Source organism: Numida meleagris, chromosome 19, assembly GCF_002078875.1.
Source record: "Numida meleagris isolate 19003 breed g44 Domestic line chromosome 19, NumMel1.0, whole genome shotgun sequence".
NCBI lineage: Eukaryota > Metazoa > Chordata > Aves > Galliformes > Numididae > Numida > Numida meleagris.
In genome coordinates, this window is record NC_034427.1 from 10724323 (window position 1) to 10750684 (window position 26362).

The 26362-nt window shown below is 38.5% G+C and overlaps 1 protein-coding gene across 5 annotated transcripts; it reads right to left on the reverse strand.

Moving 5' to 3' along the window:
* ZNF831 (zinc finger protein 831) lies at positions 1445-21703 on the reverse strand. Of its 5 annotated transcripts, none has more exons than XM_021416848.1 (7): positions 21460-21703; positions 17307-17356; positions 9036-13299; positions 8044-8186; positions 6214-6383; positions 5417-5568; positions 1445-4192 (listed from the first exon to the last, which is right to left on the reverse strand). In XM_021416848.1, exons 3-7 carry the CDS (start codon positions 13266-13268, stop codon positions 3350-3352), a joined length of 5541 nt encoding a protein of 1846 aa, XP_021272523.1. In that variant the 5' UTR covers positions 13269-13299; positions 17307-17356; positions 21460-21703; the 3' UTR covers positions 1445-3349. The 5 variants fall into 5 exon arrangements, with proteins under 5 accessions (XP_021272523.1, XP_021272524.1, XP_021272526.1 ...); XM_021416849.1 differs by having other exon boundaries at positions 9036-13342; XM_021416851.1 differs by lacking the exon at positions 17307-17356.

A 26362-nucleotide genomic window follows, 5' to 3' on the forward strand; every position in this document is an offset into this window, starting at 1 on the left:
GGTTGATATTAGTTTTCTTCACCGCAATAAAATAGCAGCTAAAATCTGGTCGTGGACAGATTTGGAGAAAACTTTTCGCTGTAAGGACATGATACTTTGATACTATAGCTCTGTCTGGTGTATCTGTGCAAGGAATCTCTTTTCTTGAGTTAATTTATTTATATATACGTACATCAGTGTGACTCCTCTGAATTGAAATTGCTTCATTACTAAGGAAACTTAACATTTTTGAGTGAGGAGTGGCCAGAAATATGCTTGTTCCTTCATAAAAAGTGGAGCATTTTCCTTTCATCTTTAGAGTTAAAACAGAAATATTGGCTGAGCCGAATCTCAGGTATGTATTGCAACTTGTCAGTCAGAAGCAGAATCTGTTAAATATGACAAATTAAGGTTTGTCACACCTCTGTTATTTATGGGGGCCTGTTAGGTCACTGCAGTTTTCCAGCCTCTACATCTGAACTGAGCTTGCTCCATCTGAACAACACTTCTTGTATTCAGAAGGTTTAGGTATAGTGTGTTTGCAATTAGTGCCTTTTTGGATAGTGAACGTGCTTTTTTTTTTTTCCTGTTTATATTTACTGTTGTCACACAAAGCTTTCTGGATTACCTTAAGGCCATTTCATACTCTGTGAATTAAAAAGACAGAAGAGATTACATCCTTAATCTATTATTCTAATTTAGGGCCAGCAGCCCATCACGATCTTAAGTCAATGAGAGCGATTGGTTTTTCTCCTCCTAAATCACATCTGTTCATTGGTATTTACTGAAGAGCAACTTTTTCTGTTTTATGTATTCTCACAAGGTTTTCTGCAGTCTTTATGTTGGCATCTCTTCCTTCTTCCTCTTCTCCTTTCTTTCCTTCTTTCCCTCTCTTCTCCTAATTTTGATTAACGTTATTGTATTTCTTTGACCTCACGATATTCTTTGTACCAAAGATTCACTAAAAAACTCCCCAGTGTTTGTGGAAAACTAACACTGAACAGAGCAAGAACGATTTAGGTTTCTCTTTGATCTTTCTTGTCCTTGTAATACCAAACTTCGTGAATTATGATGTTGTCAACAATTTTCTTGCTAATCATCTCTCTCAGAGGTTTCCAGAGTAACACAGTTCTCCTGTTATGTTTTGATGTAGACTGAGAAATTTAACACAATTATGACTAAAATTTGATATGCTTGAACTTTGGTAGTAATGGTATTTTTGTAAAAATGTTAGGTTTTGTGTGTAGGCTCTGTAGTAAACTTCTACTCTGTTGAGTTTCTACTAACAATTAGAAACAAACTGGCAGCTCATTAGTTATGTCCACGTTTGTAGTTAAGAAAAGATTTGCTTGCAAAAGGTCTGTGGATAGCATAGCACTCAGTATATACTCTGAGAATAGTGACATTCTTGAGCTCCCATCTCTGCAGTTGATTCTATAAATTACCCTTAGTAACTAGCACAATATTAGTGTTACTTTGGTCTTCACATTTTATTTTTATTAAGATAAAACAATTTAGCAGTATAAAGACAAAATTGTAACAATATAAAAACAATCTAGAGCTGTATCATTCTTGTTCAGCAGTATCACTCTAAATAAAATGCTATTTTTGTACTGTTTCTCTCATCAACAAAACACACCATTTACAGGGCCATAGCACTGTCGATGCCATTCATTCTTCAGATATACACCCGTGCTTGCTGAACTCTGAATCCAAGGCTTACCAAGTTAGGCAAGATATGATGTCATCTTCTCGTTGAGTAGCATGTGGAAGTACAACTGATGTTTACTGAAACTTACAATAAGGTATAGCAAGAGAACAGACTGGCTCACTGTATTTCTGAGCTGCAAATTGTGACATTTTATAACCTCAGCACTTAGTAAATGAGAAGTAAAGAAGGAAACTGGAAATGCACATTTCCTTAAACTAATATTCCTAAATTCTTTTCCTTGCAGTTTTGACATCAATTGTTTATGTAATGCTATTGAAAATTCTGTGTTAATTCTGTGTTGTGACATTTTTAAAAGGGGAGAAAAGTTTCATGGCTCATCCTCAGTTCTGAAAGAGCAGATTTTTTTCCCTAACTTTTCCTACATGAGAAGTAGGAATCGGTGTAATGTTTTGATTGCTATGTTTATTTTCTGTAATGGTAATACATTTATGAACGTAAATTGTGACTAGCTGTTAAGCTCTGTATGGATGTTTTCAAGAACTGTCCCGTTTATGAGACATCTGAAAATACAGTAATTGCATGGGACTTAACACGTGGTTTTGTCTCTGTTAGCTGATGCCACAGGGTGTTTGGCATTCTTTTTCACATATACATTTATTTTTTCCCCTATAGTGTACTAGATCTATTTGTAAGGAGGACCTATGTAAGCTTAATTGTGCATCACTAAAGTAAAAGCAATTCCAAGTATTCCATGTAGGTTTATCTATAAAACCCTTTGTATGAATCACAGTTTTAATACTGGTAAATGTTTAAGTATAGGATTAGACTATAGTGTAGAAGTGGGGAATGCATATCAGTTTAATCAAGTAAGTGAATACACCTGGTCAAATTGAACCACTTACGCAGAAACAGTAAATCTGGGGGTTTGTAGTACAGTTAAAAAAAAAAAAAAAGCTGTGCCATATAGTTTCTTTACTGTCAATAAAATAGCATCATTGCAGTCACATCTAAGAGCTTGTCAGATGTTTTACCACAAGGAAATACTAATAGTGAACACCCATATTTTCCAACTAGAAATCAAAAACATTTGAGTAGATATTGGCATAAAAGGCACGAAACACAAACCAAAGCGTGCTTGTGTCATTTGTCACAACAAAGCGTTGACATTTGTGCAACATGGAGAAAGATCAGCGTTTCTGCAGACTCTGTCAGTAGCACGTACACTTAGGGAATGTATCTCCCCTTAATGCCAGTTTATCACTCCCAGAACAAATAGTGACTACAAAAAAAGAGTATATAGGAGTACATCCATACCCTTCCAGGAAATCTTAGCTGCTGCTACTGTTACTATGTGTGTTCACAAAAATACACTGTAGGCTTTTAATAATGCAACCACTGGCAGCTAGCACTTCTGGGCACTATGTGAGACTGGTAATAAGGTTAACAATGCTCGAAACCCTTCATAAATGCAAGCTTACAATTTGCATTTAAGTATATGATGCCAGCTCCCCCCTTTTGTTTCAAATGTTGTTGGTTTTTTTTTTGAGTCCTTGAAATAAAGGACTCTCTTCAGAAGGGAATGCTGCATGTTGCACAGAGGAATGGCTTTTCTGATCCTAAAGTGCTTCAGAAATACAAACATACCTGGTATTCCCTTATGTAATGGGCCATCATGCAAGCATGTTACTAGCAGCCTATTTATATTTCTATAACGAGCCTATCTTCATCATCACTACTAGTGTCATCATATTCAACTCTGATTTGTTTCCTCATCATCTCTAAACCTCTCTTTTTGTATGTCTTGGAAGGTGTTGCTGAGTAGTTATTGAATTCGGGGGACCTGAGTGTTACTGAGGGCTTTTTAAATGTAGCTGTTTCGTGTGGCCTTCCATAGGTCTCTGTCTGCTGGTGGGCTCCGTTCTTGTCCGCAGCTCCATGAAGGCGAAGGATTTTTTGCGAGTTCTCCTGCTCTGTGTATTCCGTATGGGATAATTTACCCATAGAGACTGACTCAAGACGAGATTCTCCTTTTGATCCCAGTGAATGCAAACATCCAGCTTGGGAATTGTGAGTTGGGTTTTCCTTGGAAGATGAGCATGTATTTTCTTCAGTTTGATCGTTTGCTCTTCCTGAGGCCTGAATCACTGAATCTAATGTACCAAAACTTTGAATCTCTAACTCTACATTTGGTACATTTTCCTGGCTTGCCTCTAGATGTAAGGAAAGAGGGCAAGTAGTCTCTGAGTTTGTGCTATTTGATTGGTCACCTTTGATGGTATCTGTAAGACCAAAAGGACAAGACCAAAAGGAAGATGCCATTGAGTCTGTCTGAACGTTCTTCTGTGACTCCCCTGGAACTGACCGTTGAAGCACAAGAGGTTGTGTCGCTAAACAGCAAAGTTCCACATCATTGCTGGCTTGCCGCATGGCTGTATTAACTGAGGATGGAAAGGAATCAGCTGTCATAGGTACTTCCAGAGGTGTAATGTTCTGAAAAGAGGAATTTATTCTTGTGTGTTCCCTGATTTGCCCAGAAATGCCCTGTAGAAATTAGGGAGGGGAAGAAATTTGCATTTAAAATTTTCGATCCAAAGCAATGCTATCCTTTGAAAGAGTATGATAATAACGTCAACTATGTCAGCTGAAGGCATTTAGCTGTGCAATAACTTGTATCAACTGAGTAGCTAAGGGTAGTGTCAACCTCTATTTATACAACTGTGATTATATTTGCACTCATTACTGCATACCAAGTTACTCATCCCTCTCTCTTTTGATGAGAACACTTTTTTCTCCCGGTATGTGAGGGAGGTGTAGTAACAGATATTTTTTCCTAAGGTGTTTTTTCTTGGTTAGGTGACAAATTGTGCTAATAGTTTTTGGGTAATGGGAGTCAAACATTTCCAGCTGCATGTGTACTGTGTAGGGATAACATTCTTTTCATTAAGATATTTGTGTATATATACATATTTCAAAGATGTTTATGCAACACTGGGGGAAAGTTTTAGGATGAGTCTTTAAGAAATGTGATGGCTGAGGCCATCAGGTGGGTGTAGGAAATAAAACTATTTCATAAACCACATCATAAGAGTTAGGCTCCTAAATGTTTATGCCATGTGAGGAACCAGTGCTCCTGCTACACAAAAATAATCTGGCTCAGTAGCATCTGTCTTTGATTGTGGCTAATCTAGGGAAAAGTAAAACCATTAGGACAAGCATACAGACTGTTCCTCCCAGAGGCTCGGCTGACACTGCATACAGCAGCATTGTTTGCAGGATGTACAGATGTGCCTAAAGCCCTGTCTAGCTAGCACAGCTCTTGGTAGTGTTGAAGCCATAGCTGCGCAGACTTACACAGAGGGCTGAAGAAGCCCTGATGCCACGTTGGATGCGCGTGCTTTCCAGTGTATGTGTCCCTTAGCAACCTCCCCATTTTCCCAGTGACAGGCTAATAACTGTCTTCATCACAGGGCGCTCTGTGCTGGCACCTCCAACAGCAGTGCCAACGAGCCTGACAGCAACCATGAGAAATATGCCTCCCAAACCGTGCGAGTTCAATTGTTCTTTTAAAAAGCAAAATCTAAAATTAGTACGTTTCCACTACATTTTAACCCCCAAAATAATTTTAATACATTTTGAATCAAAATCTGTGATATAAACAAAGTACTCTCAACTTGAACTCTAAAATTACTAAATAAATTCAAGTTTTAATTACCACTGTATATTTTTTCTCTTGTAATACGCAGTCATATGAGGTACAATACCTACTTTTTTATCCTCTTTGTCATTTTGTGTAACGTGGTTAAGATTTTCAATATGGGAAAATATTCCTGAGTTGTTTTTCCCTTCTTTCCTCCTTATGCAAAGTGGCTTGTCTGAGGTGGAACAAGATGAGTCCTTTTGCTGGTGTAGATAATTTTCTATTGAAAAAAGGTTTGAATAAACTTTTACTTTGACTGTTATTCCCCCATGTGCCAGAACTTACTAAATTTCCCATCATTTCACGGAGCTAACTTTCTCATATTTATTGCTTTCTGTAACTTTTTATCCTAAACCTTATACATTTTCCCAGCTACCTTTTCTCACTTTTCTCTTTTTAATGGCAATTAAAAATGTCTTGCAGAGTAATAGATATTCATATGTGCTATGAAAAAAACACAAGATGTTGTCTCTGCTTCAAAGATGGTCATAACATAAATATTTTCATTACTACCACTCATTTAAATCAAGGGAGAATAATATTTTTAATGAGCCATAGAAACCAAGTCAACGCGCCAGACTTGTTTCACACAACAAACATACAAACTTGTTTCAGAAAATGATAAATATTGATGTTAAACTGTGTAGGCTCCCAAAGGAAGGTTATTTTGTTCTATTTGTTTTTTAAATGACCTCATAATTTTCAAGTTCGCTTATCTAAGTATGTGTATGAAAATCATGTGTTTATCTTTTTACTTGCAGAAGATATGCTTCACGTGAAGCAGGAACATATCAGAGATACTGCTCATGTTCAACCTTTTCAAAGCCAAACATTCAATGCATTCACAAATACTTAAAATACTTACCTTGTACCTTTGACTGAGGAGAATGGCACTTCTTATACTGATTAAATTTACAGGCTTGCGATGAATAGCCCTTTTTCAAAACCTCCAATGTTCTGTTTGGAAACCAGTGTCTCTTGTTCAGTCGGTTAAATCTCAGCTGAGTATATCCATGTATGTGCCTTCCTCCGTACCTGCGTTGCAAATGGCATTGAAAGGCTGAACAAATACGTGCTATTTAAAACTGGCCGTGGTAGAATAAGAACAATGCCACAGCATCAGGCCACTTTCCTGGGAATTTAGGAATTTACTTCCGTGAAGGAGACGTTAGTTTATGTTAATTCAAAAAATCAGGATGCTCCCACAGTTATTTTATGGAACTTCTCCATGGTAGGTTTCAGTATGTCCTTGACTTGCTAAGAGAAAAGGATTCAGGAATAACTGATCCAGAAATCCTTTTCCTGTAGCTGGAGTTTTAAAACAGCATACTCATAAATACTTGAAATGCCCAAGAATCGCTTGGGAGCACATAGTTGTTGATTTTTTTGCTTCCTTGTACTTCTTACACGCAACCTATTTATCATCCCTGAAGAACAACATGTTTCAATTATTTAGAAGATTCACACTGGATAATGAAACTACTTTGTTTTCTACCCCACCTACTTCAGTTAATTTTAATGACTGGGACAAAATTATGTTGGAAGTTTCCATTCCTGTATCAATAGAATCACACATTATACACACAGTGCTAAGTAAATCTAACAGGATATTTAGATGCTTGGTGTATAAGAAAAATATGTCACATTTCATGATTAAAAGTTTGGCCAGTTAGCTGCTGATATAGACTGGCTTTCAGGTCTCTGTACCCAACTGAATCTCTGTACTTTTTTTGATATGGCCAAATCAATTCTGAGACCAGCAGAAAAGGGCNGGGGGGGGGGGGGGGGGAAGAAACTGAAAAAAAAAATCATAGGAGAATGCCATTGAACAATGTGGGTAATACAGACCTGAGTATTCTATTTGTGTTCTTATGATCTTTCAAAATTGCAGTGCAATTTGCCAAGTTAGACATGGTGATTAAGTTACCAGCAATGATTTGTCCTGAAGGAAAAGCTCTGTCTGTTTCTGGTCATAAAATTAAATAAGAGGGATGTATGCATACAAGATGTGTTTCTTATTGAAGCAATGCATCAGACATTCTACTACCTCATACCCCTGAAAGATTAGAGGCTCAATCTTCCACTGATACAAACTCCCACTAAAGTCAGAGGAACTGTGCTGCTTGATACAATGTGCCCTCGACAGCTTTATACTCATACTCTTCCTGTTTGGTATTTAAACTGAATGAGCATTTAAGCTACTGCTTGTTTTATTAACTTTGCGCTAAAACTTGATGGGTTTTCTTCTGCGTTCTCTTGCGAGTAAAAGTTGAAGATGTAGATCTTCTGAGGGCAAAAGGTTCTTGCACACTGCTTTTAACTGTAACGGGAAGAAAACTGAAATATTTTGGCTCCCTTCAAACAAAACAAAGCGCTGACAGTTTAGACAGATAAGAATCATTTCTAAAGCACAGTAACAGTCAGCTGACCAGTCATCATCCTTCTTTGGTGCATGTCTCTTTTGCTTAGCAAAGTCTGCTACTGACAGTAAATAATACATTGATACTTCTGATAATTTTGATGATTTACCCTTGTGGAACTGCTGCAATGTGGGAATAGATCTTTCTATGAGATTTATTTTTTCCCCAGTTTTGACAAGGTTGAACTTTGGGGTGGCTGTTTTCTGTGGACTTTATTACACCCATCGTAGCAAAATGATGTTTGTGTCCAGGGAAGATGAAACCACATTCCTTACCATTTGGGGGGGATTTTAATTTTTTTCTGTTTGTGGCTCCTCTTGAGTTTATTCGTTGCTAGTTTTTCCTTTTTGCAAACTGTTGGTTTCTTCTTTTTCTCTGATGTGTTTTTGAAAGCACCACCAGGAGCTGCTGAGCATAACTATTAAGAATATTGAAAAAATTGAAAGTACATGAAAATTGTGAATTGCATTAACTGAGGTACTAGGAATCTATGCTCTTGCTAGATCGCACTGAATAGCATAGTAGTTGATAGTACTACTCTGACATTTTTCTTAGAATGTTTGTGTTAGTTTTTCTAACCATTTGTCCATCTGATTTTATAAAGCTTAAACAACCAATTCCTTTTGTGGACCTGTATAGAATTAGTGTGTGTTCTTTTGCATTCTGCTTCCTATATAAAAAAACAAGCTGAGTCTTATAGAGCTGTTTAGGATCTGCACAGACGAGTCTATCTTCACTTACCTAAAAATAAAAAGCTTCCAGGCCTTAAACGCTTACAGAGTATTAATGCAGTTTGGTTTTGTTGACGTTTGTCTATCACCATAAGGAAACATCTAGTACATAGCCTGCCTTTGACTCTAAATACCTCCAAGTAAAATATTGAGCTTGACTATGTCATAAGTCCTACTCTATTTCAAGTAATAATTTAAAATGAAAATTGTGAAATATAAATACCGCCACAAAAGAATAAAAGAAATACCCCAAGGGAAAAAATTGAGAAACAGAAATTATAGTCTTCTCACTAGACAGCATTCCTACTGAAATTCTCAAGTGAAAGATACTTACTCACACAAAATTATGTATATTTTATGCACCAGATGAATATATGACTTATCTTGTAAGGATGTAACTGACAAATTCTGCATCCATAAATACCTGCAGATGCCCGTAAGCACGTTGTTTCCTAATTCTCTTGTTTTTCTAATAAAAGTGTCCTTGTAAGCAAATTACACCCTTTTGAGAAAGGGAATAGGATTGTTAATCTTACCTCCTGCATCTGTTGTCCTTGAGAAAAGGATGAAGGCAGTGTTGTTAAGTTCTTGTTTGTTAAGCCATAGGCCACAGTCTTGCTAACGTTTTTCATTTTGAAAATAGAAATGTCGTATTTTGACAGTGTGCACTCATTGCTAGATTCCTTGTCGTGGGTGTGCATGGAGGAATAAGCAGAGTCTGCATTCCCCTTCTGCTCAGCAGGCAGAGGAAGGCTTTTTGTTAAACAGCACCAAGTTAATCGAGTTTCAGCATTTAGTGATGGGAAGGTGCTCTTGGTGCTCAGTACTGTAAAGCTTTCCGAGTAGGAAGTCAGACTATTGCTGTGTAGTGCTGGGGATTCTTTGCAGTGAGTGGTGAGAGCATGGCAATAAAACGTGCCAAAGGAATGGCACAAATAAGTGGAGCTATCTCTTGAGCTCTGAGACTGCTCCATATCCTCTGATGTTGGTGACATGTCCTTAAGAATGCGTGGGCTTCCACCAGTGTCCCATCCCGTGACTGTTGACTCTGCCTCCTTGCTAGAAGCTTCCCTTTGGCCTGATGTTGTCATCAAAGAGTCACCTCCTGAACAAAGTTGATGTAAAACTTTCTTTTCTTCTTTGATGTCAGCCGATATGACCAAACTACTCGAATACATAGAAGTAAAGCATATTTTCTTCTTTGGGATCTGTGCAGATGAAGTAGTTATGCTCATCCACTTCTCTTCTGTTTGTTTTTGATAATTTAATTTATTTTTGTTCTGTTTGTTTTTCCAAGCCCCTCTCATAATTTCCTCCTTATACAAGGTGCTATCTACTGTTGTTAAGATATCTGTTTCTGAACTGACTGGTGAGCACAGTACTGGAGTTTTCCAGTTTGCATGTACATTCCATCGTAGCTCTCCTTTGCTGCCTTTTTGCCTCACTTCAAATTTTAAAGGGGACCAAAGCACATCATCGGAATGAGAACAGGGTGACCTGCTGCTGGAAGAGCAGGGTGTGCTGGTTAAGGAATCTGTCACAGAAGTACAAGGTGTAATCTGCTCTGATCGGAGCAGAATCGACAGATCGGAGTTTCTCTTGTCTTGTGGCAGTTTAAGGATATATTTTGGAGAAAAGGCATTTTTCGGTGGGACTAGAGTTAACTGACCAGATTGCAGATGATGAATTTTGGAAGATACATTAGCAGCATTGTCACTGAGAAGTGGTACTCCTGTTTTCACAAGGCATGTTTTGACATCTTTATCTGTTGAGTTGTGCAAAGCAAAAGTATCGCAATCACTTCCCCTTAGTTCAGGCCTCAAAAATCCCACAGATGAAGCTTTTGAGATCCCTGCTGAATGTGAAAGAGGGTTAACATCACCACAATGAACAGCTTTAGTGGGGACTCTGGTTGTTTTTATACAATCCACGTTCTCAGCACCTCCTGATGATTCATTAATTCTTGTGCTTAACTTTTGCTCCTCTGCTTTACTGGAGAGCTTCCCTGGTGCTGTGGAAAGACATGGAGTGATAGTGCAACAGGCTGTGTCCGCTTCATTTACTGCGCTGTTTTCACTACAGGGACTAGGGCAGTACTTTGAGATAATGTTTTCTTTCTTCTCCACTTCAACTTTCAGCTTTTTTCTTTCTGATGGCAAATTCTGGGATTTCCCTAAAGATTCTCTGTTGCTGCAGTGGTCCCACAGGGGCATCAGGGCATGCCGGCCAGTTTCCTTATTCCTGTTATGGTTTTCATAATTGTCTGAAGTGCTTTTATAATTTGATTCAAATGTACTGGATTCTTTCCCAAGACTTGATTCTTCCCATTTGCTACTCAGTTCTGGCAAGCAGTCATCCTTCGTTCTGTTACTGTTTGATTGACACTGAGTATTATGCAGCCTGCGCTCACAACTGCTTGGAGCTAGTAACGTGTTGTTGCCACCTGTGTATTTGTCTGTGTCGCTGCCACGGAGATCTTGGCAAGTTTTGCTCATTGCAGTATGTGCACTAGCATTTACTGAATGTGATGTCTCCATTACATAGGTTAAACTGTCTGTGGTTTCCTCTGAGGACGCATTGTGTGGAATATGGTTACCATTAGCACCAGTTTCTGATTTAACAGTGTTTAATTCTGTTGACACATGGGAGGAAAGACTGTCACTTGCAGAGCTCCTGGCATCTTTTTCCTCAGCAATGTCAGTGCTGCTGACTGATTCCTTTGAATCAGGAGTGGAGCCTGCAATATCTGGGATCTTATTCCCCCTTTGTTTGATTTTCCTGCTGTTTTGACTGCTTTTCATTTTTTGGTAGATTTTCTTAAAGGTTTCATCTCCGTACATTTGCCATTTTTCTTGCGAGAACATCTTTAGCTTCCTTTGACTGTGTTTCTTGTTTTTAGTGCTGACTATTTCCCCAGCCCCAAGCTTCGCACCCATCTGCAGCTCCTCCGAGGGAGGAGGATGATCAGCCACGTTACTTAGTGGCAAATCATCCACTGCTGTCTGTCTGACTAGAGCTCGAGGGTGGCTACTGGGAAAATCCACTGAATTAGCAACAAGATTGTTGCTAGGCAGCAAACTAGCAGCGCCTGTATTTGCAGACTGCTTAGTAAGAGAAAGCAGTTTTGAGCAGCCTGCGTTGTCATGCACCGTTCTTGTGCCTTCCACAAATGGCAGAGAGTTGCTCCGTGTGACAGGCACAGCATCTATCGTTGTGGAGAACTGTGTGGGGACCGAATGAAAAAACATTGGCTTGCATTTTTCGAGGGGTGCTAAGGTAGATTTTGCTGAGCAAAGAGAGAGGTTCTTTTTCCTGTTTGCGTCAAAAGCTCTGATGTCAAAATGGAAAGAGTCTTTGTATGTATAAGGCATTGGGAGATCTATGCTTCCCTGTTTAGAAAGGACAGTTTTTCTGGGCCTAACATTGTCTAACTGAGTGTCATCCACCACGATTTTGTTATGAGAAATTAGTTTTGAAATGTGTTCTTCCAGCCTCTTTTTCTCTAGCATCAAGGCTGTAGCTTTCTCAGCTGGCTCTGACTTTGCACTGCTTCCGGCCGTGCACCTTGAGCTGCCGAAGCCAGTTTCGTTTTCCAGTTCAGCATTGTGCTCACAGAGACTGTGCAGCGGGCTGGAGGATGCCATCTGTTGTTCTGTGCTATCCGAGCGTGACAGGTACCCTGAGTCGGTGCTCTCACACTTCTTTAGCTTGCAGTCAAATGGCTTGTAATCCCACTGTTTTTCTGATGAGGTTGCATGCTGCCTTTGCAACTGAACGTGTTTATTGGCAGCTGGAGTTCTTTGCTCCTGCATCTTCTTTATCTGGCACTGATCATTTGGCAAAGCTACTGGAGATGATAAACTTGGAGGTTCTTTTTCAGGAACTCCCCGATCAGTCTTTGAACTAAAGGACTGATGAGTTCGTTCTTGATTTTCTGAAACCATCAATGAATTGCTTGTTGCCGGCACTGAAAGGTCATTAAGTTTCTTACTGTCTGTTACAACGCCGGTCTCCAGAGTCACTTGTTTCATCTGTATCCCCCTGTCTTCATAGCTGCTACCATGTCCTTTGGTGCCTTGCTGTGACGTGATGCTCTCTGTTGCTTTCTCATTTTGCTCCGGTATGCCAGTGTTGTCAGAGTCTGAGGGTAGTTTGGTATTGTTGACATGTGTTTGAGTTCTTCTGTGTTTGTACAAATTACTTTGAGTTTTAAATGCAATACCACAAGTGGTGCACGGGAAGGGTCTCTCTCCTGTGTGAGAGCGAATATGTTTCTCAAGGACACTTGGCTTCAAACAGTCTCGACCACAGTGTTTACAGATATATTTCCCAGCATTTTTTGATTTTCCCGGGCTTCCAATAGTTGCGTTTACAGAAGAATTTGGTGATGATAAAACTGGTAAAGTGCTCACTATGTTCAGTGTTAGAGTTTGCCCAAGCTGTTTCTGAAACACTGACTGGGGCTGATCTGTGCCTTCGGAAGGAACAAGTGGGTTCAGGATCAGAGGTATGCTACTGCTATCTAGGTTTCCACAGCTCCTGCCAGTCACTAGCTGACTGCTTGGCTGAAAGCATCCTGGTTGGACAGGCTGGTACAGGGGGATGGTGAGGGCTTTTAGATACACAGGTTGAGACAGTGCTGGTTCCTGTGGAGGAATCACACTGCTTTGGCTGAGAGTTGAAGGACCCTGTGCAGGCTGAAGAGAAGAGGTTGGAAGTGTCTGGTCTGCTAGTGCAACTGTCAGACCAGGATGTTTCTGTGCCTCCATTTCAGGGGTTATCTGTCAGGTACTCATGTATCTGTAGGGAAGGGGAAACAAAAGTGGTAGGAGTCTTCAGATAGCTAAATAAAAAAAACATGTTATTAGTAGTATATATAAATAAGTCAACCACTGGACTGAGAACGCTAGCAAATAATAATAATAATATAACAAATCATATATAGGCATTATGCAGACTATAATTACTATATTTTCCAGCTAAATAGATTCATCTTTCATTTCTAAGCTAGGAATTAAAGAGTTCTGCATAGTGTAAAGAGAAATGAAGAATGCACTTAAAACCTACAAGAGGTACACAAAGTATTAGAAATAAATCCGAGTATCAGATCTGCAAACGCAGGCTCCAGTCCAAACGCCTGCACAAAGCCAGGTGAGCTCTGAGGTACAATGAGGTCTCTCCACGTGTTACTGAGGCTGGACTGGAAAACCACTGAGGGTAAAACTGCACATCTTTGGGCAACTCGTTCCAAACACGGGACATTAAGCATGGCTGAATCATCTGAGTTTAACCAGACATGGCTAGAATTGAACCAATGTTCTGTTGTACCAATGAGATTTACATAAATATGTGCAAAGTAGAAAAGATGGTATCACAGCAAAATAATAGGATAAATTAAAGCTGTCGTTTGCGTAGCCCGCATTCACTTTGACTAATTAAAGGGAATATGATGGTATACTGTTCATTTTTAGATGTTTTCAATTCCAGCTGAAAACATTTTATAGACATAGTTTTTGGATGAAGTAAAGCCATTCTTATGAAGATCTGTCTAAATATATCCAGGCTTGGTGCTGGTCCAGACTAATTTCTTTTTTTAAACAAAAATTTTTCTTGCCATTTTTTCCCTCTTAGAAACAAACTAGTTGAAACACGCTACTGGACAATTTTTTTTTTTGAAAATATAATAAACATCAGCATAATCTCTTCTCATTCTAGTTTGGGTAACAATTAGAAAGTGATCTTTGAATGTTTATTCAAATTATTATTCTGCTATATTCACAACTGTGTATTTATAGCTTGTTATGAATATAACTGCTCTTGTGCAAACAATCACAAAAATAATCACTTAAAATAACATCATCAGTGTCTAAATGTGAAATATGCAATTTGTTGCCTTACTGTATAGTCTGTAGCAGTGTTGCAGCACCTTCCTTATATAGTTTTAATAGTTAACCATTACTGGGAAACAGTAAAAATGTTTACCCCAAAAATGTTCTTTAAAATCTGGATTAGTGCCATACGGCACACAGAATGTTACCATTATTCAAAACAAAATCTCCGTTGCATTTAGCTACTGGGAATTTTCTAAGTGATTCATATAAAGTAGAAATGTCAAACTCATTACAACTGTTTTCATGTATTCCTCATTTACTGTTTGATCTCTTGATAGAGCTGGTAAATTGATAGCAGGACTTCTCTTGGATTTTTATCCAACTACTTCATAGCTGAAAATGGTAGCATCTCACATCACACGAAATAATGGGAAACTAACTTTCTATTAACTATCAAGTGGAACAGATAAAGGTCAATGGGTTATACGCTCAGCAATACGTCTAATTAGCACCTTAATAAATAGACTAGGAATTCAGATACCTTGCATCTGAAATATATGCACCATTGAAACAGAAGGATAAAGCAACCCTCTCAGTTACCAATCATTTGCAAATGAAAAAGTTTTGCCATAGGATATTACCTTTGATATCTTTGATTATGTCATCCCTATGCATAGCTCACAATGCAACTGTAAGTAATTGTCTTGAAAATCCAATATACCTGGTGCCTATTACTACACTCTTCTAATTCTACACCACATCTGGAAAGTCCTCGCTGATGGCAACCCATGCTTTACATCCAGGGCTTCTTCCTATTTCTTTCTAATATGCTTGGCTTACTGCAAGAATTGGAAAGGTGAAGGAAAAGACTGCAATGCAGTCCCTGACTTTCCTTCGGGAAAAATCTTTTTTCTTTCTCAAGAATTTTGTGAATCAAACTCAACTTATCAAGTCTGGAGTTCTCTTGTCCACTCCCACATGGTCGCTTTATTATAAAAGTTGTTGACTGTACTCATAAAGGATGTTACAAGAGCATGGCTTATTAGCAGACTTAATTCATGATCCATATTCTGCACTGTGGTTAACCCTACAGGATAGATTGCTCTAATTTGCAAAATGAGGCTATAGACATTTCACATTCCTTCTAGGTTGCTGAGCTGCTTTCATACATAGCCACTTAAGTACAGTAAATTTGACTGATTGATAGGAGCTATGATGACACAAATGCAAGAAATACCAGGTCTTGTATAGAGAAAGTCTAATACTTGCTGCGTAGTATGTGTAATAGCATGCAGGATTTATCTGCACAGCGCAGATAAACTGCAACTGTACTTAACAGAAACATAATACGTAATATGACAGGAGTCACTGACATTCACAAACTAGGCCTGCAGTGGTTCTTCCAAGGATGTTTTGTGGACAGGACGCAAAGAAGAAAAGCGAATACCATGTAGCTGGAAGATGTGGCAAATAAACCACTTCAGACACAACAGATCATGGTATCTGTGCTCCCCACCTTCCCCTGGAGAAGTGTGGAAATGTGGAATTCACATTAAGCCTGCTCCAGAGTCATAAACGTATCCCTCTTTGAACATCCTTCTGTGTGCGCACAGATGATGGTCACTTTGAGGCCAGACTGTAAATTAGTAGGACTTGTAATGGAAAGATGTTTCTAATATTTATCCTCTAGTTCCAAGTACCAGAATATCTGTGTAATTTCACTCCAACTGTTAAGATTTCTGAGGCTTAAAAAAAAAAAAAAAAAAGCCAGTACAATCCTGTAATTCATTTCAGTGTTCTGTAATGTTCTATGAGGGAAATACCTAAGTGCTTGCAGAATAGTTTTAAGAGTTTTATAATACATTTCTACCAGCTGTGGAAGTTTGCTACAGTCTACAGCAAACAAAATATACTTCTGTGGCTTGCATTCTGCACAATCATATTCTCTGTAATAATCCGTATTCTGAAAAATGTTTTTTTTTCCCATCCGTTGTTCACACACAGAAAAAGTTACTGTATTTCCTTGTATGTTGATAAAAATAGCTTATCTCAAATTAATTCTACCCCTGCACTCCTTCTAGATAACCCTTGCTTAAAGTAGTAAACCTTCCTTTGCTGGTTATCCTCCAGATTGTTACTGGGCAGCTCCTACACAACTGTCCAAGCTCCACTTGTAGCTCGTAGCATGGAACTACCAGAATCAAATCCCAATCCTACTTAGATAAGGAAACGTTGCCAGTAAACAAAACTAAGAGCAGGATTTGGTATGTCCAAAATTCAAAAAATTAGTTTCTTAAGCTATCAAAACTTGTCAAGAAAACTCAATTAAATGCAATTATTTTGTCCCTAGTTTGAGCTATGCTTTCAGGTATGCACTACAGGTAGGTCTGGAACACTGCAGAGTCCAAAACTGGAGTAGTTTCATATGATAAATCAGCATAACAGAAACTGTTTTATTCTGCTAACTGGTAGGAAAAGACAATTTAAATCGATGCATTCCCTATTTCTGTATAATTTTTTTCTTAATTCCAAATATAGCTTATAAAACTTGCTTCATTTTATCAGCAGTGTTGTAATAACTTTAGATTATGCAACCAAGTGATGTTTCTCTTCTGCATGGCACACGTAAATGCACTGTCAACTGTCCATCAGTGTTAACAGCATTAGATGAACTTGTAACTGCTTATTTCCTGTATTTATATGTCACTTCTTGATACATCATTAAGAGGAGCGTTATAGTCCTTAAGTCCAGATGCAGTGCTTAGTTCCCTGGCTTGGTCTACAAGTACAGTCTGCAGACAGAGTTTGGTTATTTTCTTTACCACACAGAAGCAGCTTTTCAACCATAACGTACTGCGCTCTACCAGGAATCTTTGCATTTTTTAAAGCTGTAGTGGTCCCTACTTTAAATATAACATCATACAGCATATAGAAGAGGAATCCTCTTTAGTTTGTAAGTAATGTTAGCTTACATACCTGTTATTGAGCCCCACATTTCAGCAAGAGAGGTCTCACGTCTGTCAGTGCTTCATACAAGCAGAGAGAAACAAGGACAAAGACTTGAAACAGATTAGAAGTAGGAAGTATTTTTTTACATCGGTGTCACAGTAACAACCTTCAGAAAACAGGAAGAGATGAAGCAAAAGAAAATGAAGTAGCATTTCAATCTGTTCTTATCCTTTATTCACACGGGAGCCTATAAACAGAAGCAGCTGCCTCCGAAATACAGGCAGTTGGTACGCTGCTTTCAGTGGCAGTACTCTGAAATACGCTGGCACAGTGGTAGACATTTTTCTTTATCTCCCTAAAGATAATTTGCCTGTAACCTTAAAGTAAAGATATCTCCCAAAATGTGTTGGAAAAGGCAGAAATGGAGGAGAGAAGCTACTTGCTATATACAAAAAGCTAAACTTGCCCAGTGAGGGTGTTATCCCAGCAGCTTCTAATGGCACCCGCAGCAGCGTGGTCACCAGCAGGCAAAACGCTGCGAGGATGTTAAAAGCGTTCAGGGCATTCTCACCACACCTCGCCAGAACTTGTGAAAAGCTGTAGTGAAAGCAGGGTAGGGCACAGTCAGGAGAAATGAAAAGGTCATTTTGAGAATTTAAGCTGTTTGTGGGTTAACTTCGTTAAAAGTCCTCAAAGTGGTCAGCCAGGGTGACCTGCAAGGACCTTCATAACACGTGCACTGCAATGGCTGCTGCTTCTGCTGCTGTTAGACTGAGTAAATCCCAGACTAGAATATTTAAGATTCATGCCCAATAGTTTTACAACGTCAGCATATCTGACCTGTAAAATTTTGTTAGGAACTTTGAGTTTGGGAAGATGTGGCATATAATCTGTTTATAACTTAGTGTGGTAAGCATCCACCAAATCCAAATAGCTGCAGCCTGCTGGTGTGAGTTGGGCAGGGGTGAAACCGTAATACTGGATTGTTTGTCCAATATCCACTCTAATGGAAGCTCTTTCTTTCAGTAATTCAGTTAATAGGCTAATGCTGGAGATGTAAATGGACTTTAGTTCTAACACAGCTTTATTGATCTCAGAGTTTTGCATGCTGTTTGGATCGTTTTCAGTTATTCTCTGGATTCTATTTTAATAGGTCTCTAACTTTGATAGTGGAGAAATGTCTGCCTCATCCTTCCTGTCTTTCTTGCTGGTCCTAGTCATGGTGCTGTAAATGCTTAAAATCAGTGACTCTGGAAAACTACTTGACACTGTGAACTGCTTTATAACAGGCCCGCTCTGTCCACATGGATAAAGGGGACTGCGTGCAGCAACAGGAGTCAGCTCTGCTGGGGGATGCATTCCTAAAGCAATGGATTCTCACAAGGAAGCAAGGTCTGCAGGACTATTGCCTGCTACAGCCAACAAGCTTCCAGAGCCAAAATGTTACACATCTTATGAAAGAACACTGGCAGGAATCCCGTGATACAAATAGTTGATGGTGGGCATTTTTTATAGAGTAGCGTCTCTTCAGTTTTGTCACATATGTGAAGTCAATTATATTTTGTTTCACTCTGAGTCTGATTATCGCTTTAAGTTGAGGTGAACTTACTTAAAAAGGAAGCTTATTTTAGACAGTACTAATAATTCCAGCAATACTGGAACTAGCAAGAACTGTAAAAGAACTAATTATTTTGAACACTCAGTAGCATATCAGATTACAAATGTTAAACTTGAAAACTAGTTATCCTGAGAGTCTAAAAAGAAATAGTTAAATATAGCAAGTTACAACTAAAGCAAGGGGCTGAATGGATTTGACCCCTGTCATGTGGTTTCAGGGCTGAGCAGAGACTCTGGAACCTTGATCTGAAATTCCTAAACCTACAACTGAGTCTGGAATCAGACTGATGCCACTGGTGAGATGATCCCCATGTATATGAGTGAACAGATTGCTGTAATGGCTACAAGAACTGTCAGCTGAACAGTAAGGAAGGACTAGAGTTATACTACATTAATTCTATTTGAAATTAATTTGACACTAATTGTTTTTGTTTTCTGTTTTTAACCAGCTTCTCTGTAGGTGTTGCTAACTCAATCTCTATGCAAGATTACTTCTGTTCTTTTAAGTTCAAACCATTATCCTGCTCAGGGAAACCCAGCTAACTCCAACTGGCCGATATACAGCAAAATAGCTAGTTTAGCTATGTATAAAGATAAGCCTGCTGTCAGGGACGGAGCAGGGAGTGTGTGGTGCTTACAAACTCATTTCATACTCAATTCAAGTCTTAATCAGGAACGGAAGAGATAAATCCACATGCCATTGGCATGTATTTTAAGTTCCAGGAATGTGTGGAAAGGGCTTCTTCCCAGGCAGTTAAACCCTGCATCTGTCAAAGATACTTGCAGGATTTTAGTCATAGATGTGACCAAGTGGAAGCAGCAATAAGCCTGCTTCCTATAGTAACGAGCTAATGTGTTTCAAAGATCCTATCAACCGCATGTTTTAAAGTATTTAAAAAAAAAAAAAGTGTCTTAAGAAATTGTTAACTATTAATTTTCTTTATGAAGACAGTAATGCCGAGAACAGCACACGGTATCTGTGCGTAAGATACAGATACTGTAATTATCACTTCCAACTGCTAGACTACCACTGGTGGCTAGCAGAAGGTGTCAGTGTTTATGAAGAGCTCTCTTATTTGACTAGACGCAACTATTTAAATACAAATATAATAAAGTAATAGTGAACTACAGAGCCAGAAATAAATTTCACGCAGGTACATCAAACACGATTTCTTTAATGGAAAATAAATGTTTATGAGTTCACCCAAATGCTGGAGCTTTCTAGATCTCAATTCAAATTTGCAAATGGAACTGATACATCTTCTGATTAGCACAGAGATGAAATCCTGTTTTGCTTACTTAAAACTGCTTCCTGCCTTTATTCTTTTCTCAGTTTGACTTCATACCTCAAAATGTCTCATAACAGAAGTTCCGACTTCACCTTTTCACTTGTTTTTAAGGGATGTGTCTGATCTTACAGGACTGCAAGCTCTACCAGCAGTGTGAAGGCTGCTTATAACTTTATTAACAAAGTAGGGAGCCTCAGTTCCATGCAGAATTAGGATTAAAATGTGTAATTTCCTGATCTTCTGAAACCTTCATAATCTTTCATCATTTCTTGCTCAAATTCTGACTTTGGGAAATGTAGCTGCTCGTTAAGAAATCATTGTTCCTGAAGTTTTGCCCTGCTTTATCTGTTATAAGAGTACAAAGCAGCTAGAAAACACAGTTATCGAACTGTGAAGGTCTGGCACTATTTCTTGTGGACGAACATTTTGGTACTTCTTCCACTGTGTTAAATCAGGTGTTTTATTTGTTTTTATAAACACAGAATACAGTGTTAAAACCTTTTAAGAAGAACTTGATCTGCAGTACCTTTCCTTCATCCTAGAATTGCTCCACCTGTTCTGATCATTGTTAAATATACGGTTTTCTATCTTTCCAAAGGCTGAAATTGATAATATTGTCAGCTAAAATTTTAGTGTATAAGTAAATGTAATTTTGGCCCTTTTGAGCTCTTCATGCAATTAGTATCAGTGAATATTTCCTATTCTGCTTCTCATGTTCCTACTCGTCCCAGCTCCACTCATAAGAAATGCTTTCTAGTTTATTATACATCTTTATTTCAAATGTATGCCTCTGCTTTCTTAAAAATAAAACAAACAAATCTAAACCATCTGTTGGTTTTGTAACACTGTGAGTGACTTCACCGTGAAAAAAATAAGATTGTTAGTGCTTAGAAAAAAACCTGAAAGCCTCGGAGGATTTCCATTCTTTTATCCTTTTATCAAATTTCTCCTGTGCATTTCTCTGGTGAAGAAAGAGTTAACCTCCAGCCAGCAGTCTGTAATCAACAGGTTGTTCTAACAGAAAAATAATAACCCTTACCCATCTTTTAAAGTTTAGAAGGTTGGACTAAATGACGAAAAAATACTGATTAAATCCCCTTAAAACAGAAGTGGGGCCAAAATGAAAGGCTTTCTGTTTTAGTAAAAAATCCTCCTCGTTCCTAAGTGAAAGAACCATTACATTAAAACAATTATAACTTAAAAATATATCTCATAATATCTAGAATTTAATTATATCTCTGTCTATATAGAATGATAACAAAACACTTGCTAACCTTTAGGTGGCCAATTCACAGGCAGGTGGAGAGGTTCAGGTCTCCCTGGAATAGCGTTGGAACAAAAGAAGCATCCTGTTTCCTTTTTTCAGTGTCTTTCTCTTCTCTTTTTTTTTTAAGCATTTGAAAATTGAAGGGTGGGTGGTGGGGAGGGGGCGAAGTCAGCCCACGCTTGGTGTGGGAAGAGTTTTAATGGCCGATGCTGGTAATATGGTTTGCCTGCTACAGTGTCTGCACTACTGCAGCTCTGTGTGTGGGCGTAAAGAAATGACACGACTGGGTTTCAAACCATTACACTGAAGATTTGCAAACAGTTAAAAAAAAAAAAAAAACCAACACAAACCCATCAGGCACAAATGAAAAAACTGGTACTTTATTTCTTTTATCTTTTTCTAAGTTGTGGTGGTTGTTTTTTTTTTTTTTTTTTAACTTAATAGATTTAACCCAGTCAGATTTCCTCCTCGGCCTTTAAAATAAAAAAGGTAAATTAAGTATTTTAAGAAGGTTCTTTTATTTTATGTAGCGTGAACATTTTGTTATCGTTTTTGCTGCTGAATTTTGATTAACCTAGAAGAGCCCGTATTCCAAAAGGCATCCTAAGTCCCACAGTAAAGGTCTTCAAAGCATTCTCTATTTCTGCCTCTGAAGATGCTAAATCCTGGTAGCACCAGGCAGAATGGTGCTATAGACAGAGCAGCTACCCCACAGCCAGAAAGGCAGGACGTTCTAAACCATGATTATTACCTTGGATGTTCCACAAAACACAGCCAAGAGAAAAGGGATGTTCTGGCAACCCATTTCTGTTCAGTGCTCATGCAATGCATCAGGCTCACTGATCCAAATCCAAATCAGACCAAAAACAATTTGAACATTTGGTGTAAGTACTGAATCAGAAGGAGGCCGACAGCAAGGAGACAAAGGGATTGTTCTCTGTAATACCATGGGGAAGTAGAAGAAAATGGTATTTAAGCTAAAATCTAATTGCTAGCACAAGCGGGAATGAATATAAGTAGATATGAACACACCGCTGTAGGGAAGGACAGGGAAATGATCTGTGAGACGAGTGAGAGCAATTTACAAGCGTACTGTTGACCCCTCAAAAAATGAAACAGAGACAAAACAGGAGTTTGAAAATTTCAGGGAACCTTTGTGACTCATCTGCTCCACGGCAGTAAGGGACTGGCACTTGTTAAATGCATTTCTTCACGTATTTATGAGAGAAGGCATCTAGACTGAAAATTGTGTGCTTGTACCCGGAATATACACATTCTTTAGTGTAATGTTTTAGATGTGTATTTTTTAAAATATTCAAATGAGTCCCAAATCAAACGGGGGTTCCAAGTGCGTTTGGCTTTTGTTGCCATTAAAGAGCAAGACAGCTGGACACTGAGGCAAAGCGGGATGTCAAGGAGAGGATATCCATAGTGCTATATAGTGCATGGTGTCACTGGCAGTTCTTCACCCCATCCTGGCCACAGAGGATTCAGAGCTGAATACCAAATCAGCAGAATTCAGTGTGTGAATACAAGCAGCAAGACTGAACTTGAGCACGTCAGGCTACTAATTCCAACCTTTAACAAATAGAAGGTAGTTAAACAATGAATCACACTACAGTGAATGAAAAATTATCTTCATTTCTAAATCTATCTGGTAAAACTGTCAAGGAGATATTACTGCTAATCCACTGAAGTACAGGCTGATGGGGTATTAAGTGGGGTCTGGATACCAGTCATAGTAGGAGCTTGAATCTTTCCTTCGTGTATAAACTGCAGGCTGAGGTCAGCTCCAGTAAATTTTGCTAGAGAAATGTCTGTGGCCTCAAAAAGCACATGTTTAGGGGGAAAAGAAGTATGGCCCCCAGCAGTGTTGCATTCATGCAGACTCTGAATATAATTGCACAACATGATGTAGAACGCTGACTGAAATTGCTTAAATCAATTCAGTAGAACTGGTGATTTTCCTGGCACTGAGATTTTTGTGTGTGTAAATAAGTAAAAAAAGACAGGTTTTTATCTTTTTCATTTGTGTGACTTTCTCTGAACTGTAAGTTAATTGTGTGCTGCCTGCTCCGTGAAAACACTTTTGGTCAGATAAACAGTGTGCATTATTCATAAGTCATTTAAATCTTGCTTAAAAAAAAAAATTGCAACTTTCACGGCCCAGTTTGAAAGAGTAGTAACAAAATGCAAAGCTTGAAGCAGCATCTTTGAAGGGTACATACTGCTCACTTTGTATGTCATGGACACTATGTGCAGTGACGTTGTCAGCTGCAGTACTTCTATTTCAAAGCCACTGTGGCATTCATCATTTCTGCCATGGTATTGGCCACTGTGCTGCAGATAAAGTGATGTCTGAAATGTCCAAATGCACCTAGTCCTCCTCTGGGGACTGGTCCACATGAAGAAATATTATATAAATATTTCTATCAATCACTGCAAATAGCAGTGTTTGTATGTGTGAACTCTTAAGCTTGAGAGTACAGAACATGATTGCCTACGTAGCTTCCATTTGACCAAAGGTACACTTAGGATATGGTACTTATCATGTTATATTTCCCCACAAAACACAGCTCTATAAGTTGACAGAATCTCTTACAGCAAGCATTAAAAATTTGGAAACGTTTGATTGTAATAAAACTATTCAAAGCAGGAAAGCAAGATTAATGAAGGCATTCCAGTTAATTGGAGAGCTAATTATTAATATCAATAATGAATAATGGCTACTGATGTTCACATAGCGTTTTTGTATATTTTTGCTAGACGGGAAGAACTGCCACCCCGAACAGGAGTGTAACCCTCACGTATGTCAGCCCCTCCCCCCAAAAAAGTCCAGGAGAAAAGAACTTAAAGACAAAAATGTGCTTGAACAGCAAAAGGGAGAGACACTTCCATTCGAAGCAAACGTGGTTCTACTTGCCAAAGAAATGCCAGTACGAGGAAAAGAACTAAAACACAAGGCTAAGTAATAGATCCCATAGGGAAGAGAATCAAGGGCTGCTGAGAAAACACTGAGGCAATCACAAACAAAGTGTAGCTGGTTATGCATGCAACCAAAGAGTTTCACTAAGAATTGAATGTCTGCTTTAAAGTGCTTGGATGTTTTTCATACCTCAGGAGCAGGGCTGTGCATGTAGACACTTACCTAAAGGAAGGTGCATATATGTAGACTACTTATAACCTCAAGCCATCTCCCATTAAAAGTTACAGATCTTTTTTTTCCCAAAATTGTATTTAGTGTGCTTTAGGTAAGGTTATAAATGCTGAATCATCATACAGGGTTGATCTGGGGCTTCACTTGGTTTATATTTTTTTGGTATTAATTCAGAATGAGCAGTTCTGGCAAATGACTGGTCTATGTATTAAGTCACCTGGATATTCCACAAGCCCAAAACAAAACTTAAAACTGAGAGAAACAACAGGTCAGTGAGTCCAGACTTAGTGCTAACACATCTGGAGATAGGGTGGGAATGAAGAGAGCTTCGTTTACTCCTCCATGCTCAAGTCATTCTTTTGCTGATAGCTGAAAGGGTAAAAAGTGGAGGACGTTAATGCGGCGACTTCTACAAAACAAATGTTTTGCAGGAGGAGTATGAAGAATCTTTCCAGGTTTTTCAGATTGCTGGAATAATGAGCTATAGTATTTTCAGGCATATCTCATCATAAAAATGAGTAATTACAATTATGATGCGCTTAAAAGCAATGTAAGCTTTCAGAGGAACAGTTGCTTCAACTCAGAAAGTCGGGAAGGTTAGCTTTTTTCTACATATGCACAGACTACTCATATCAATTCTTCCATCTGTTTCTTGTTTGTCATAGAAAACAGATAACTTCAGAACTGCTGATGATATTCAGAAAGGTTCTAAAAACCAACAGCTGCATTAACTTAAATGTACTTTGCAGAAGATGAGACTAGAATTTGACAGGATCATTCATCATGTAAATCAACTTTCAGATCAGTGTCAGAAACAATAAAGGAAAACATTAATATCTGGGACTGTAGAAACACATCACTGTTTCCAGGCCAGTACCACTCACATGGCTAAATCCATGTACCACACCATTCAGCCAGCTCAAGTATATGGTTTTTTTTATTTTTTCCATGAGCTTTTATGTAGTTGTTTTTTTTCTCAACATGTTGTCAAGGAAGCCCTACATTCTTGTAGCTTAGTATCCAGCTCTTTATTGCTATAAACACAAAACCATTTAGGATTCTGGACTGATTGATGTACTTACCACTATGAAGTGATGCTTTGATGGTATAAGCTAAATAGGTTCAGAGGAAGACCCCTTTTAAAAGGTTTGTTTCTACCTAAATATCAGGGTTTGCCAATTAACTTTTTCATTTATTATTTTCATTACATTATTTTATATATCAATTTTCTATTTTGCTGCATACTATCCACTGAAAAATAGCCCTGTAATCTTACTGGTGACCTCTTATTTACCTCTGTCACAGTTCCTCTCATATTTAGTTGTCTTTGAACAATTCTGAGTTCCTCTAACAAAAATACTTTTGGAATGTGTGAGAGGCTGCCAGCTAAATTTTCAGTGATAATAATTAAGTTGTACACTGCTTGTATCCCTTCCTGTGTCATATACTGACCTTTCTTTACAATTTTTATATATTTTTTGTTGGGATAAGAGGTACTATATATACACAGAATCTATGATGCACTCTACGGAACAACTGTTCTTCAGCACTTGAATGTGAATCAGTGTCTATCTGCCTAGGGCTAGCTTTCTCTGGAGTGCGCTAGTCACATCCACATTGCAAAGCACTTGATCTGTCTTGGATTTGGCACTTATTGCTTACATGACCATTGTCCAAGAGGTTCTTTCTTACTTGTGTCTTCCTGGCAGAGTACTTTCACATTTCTTAGTGGCGTATGTTATTGAAATGGACT

Excerpts from the sequence above, each read along its gene's own strand:
- ZNF831 (XM_021416851.1), bottom strand. The coding sequence starts at position 13,268 with ATGGAGGCACAGAAACATCCTGGTCTGACAGTTGCACTAGCAGACCAG. Across the intron at positions 8,187-9,035 it reads AAGGACAACAGATGCAGGAG|TTATGCTCAGCAGCTCCTGG; the intron begins GTAAGATTAACA and ends TATTCTTAATAG. Across the intron at positions 5,569-6,213 it reads TCCTCAGTCAAAGGTACAAG|AAAATTATCTACACCAGCAA; the intron begins GTAAGTATTTTA and ends TTTTTTCAATAG.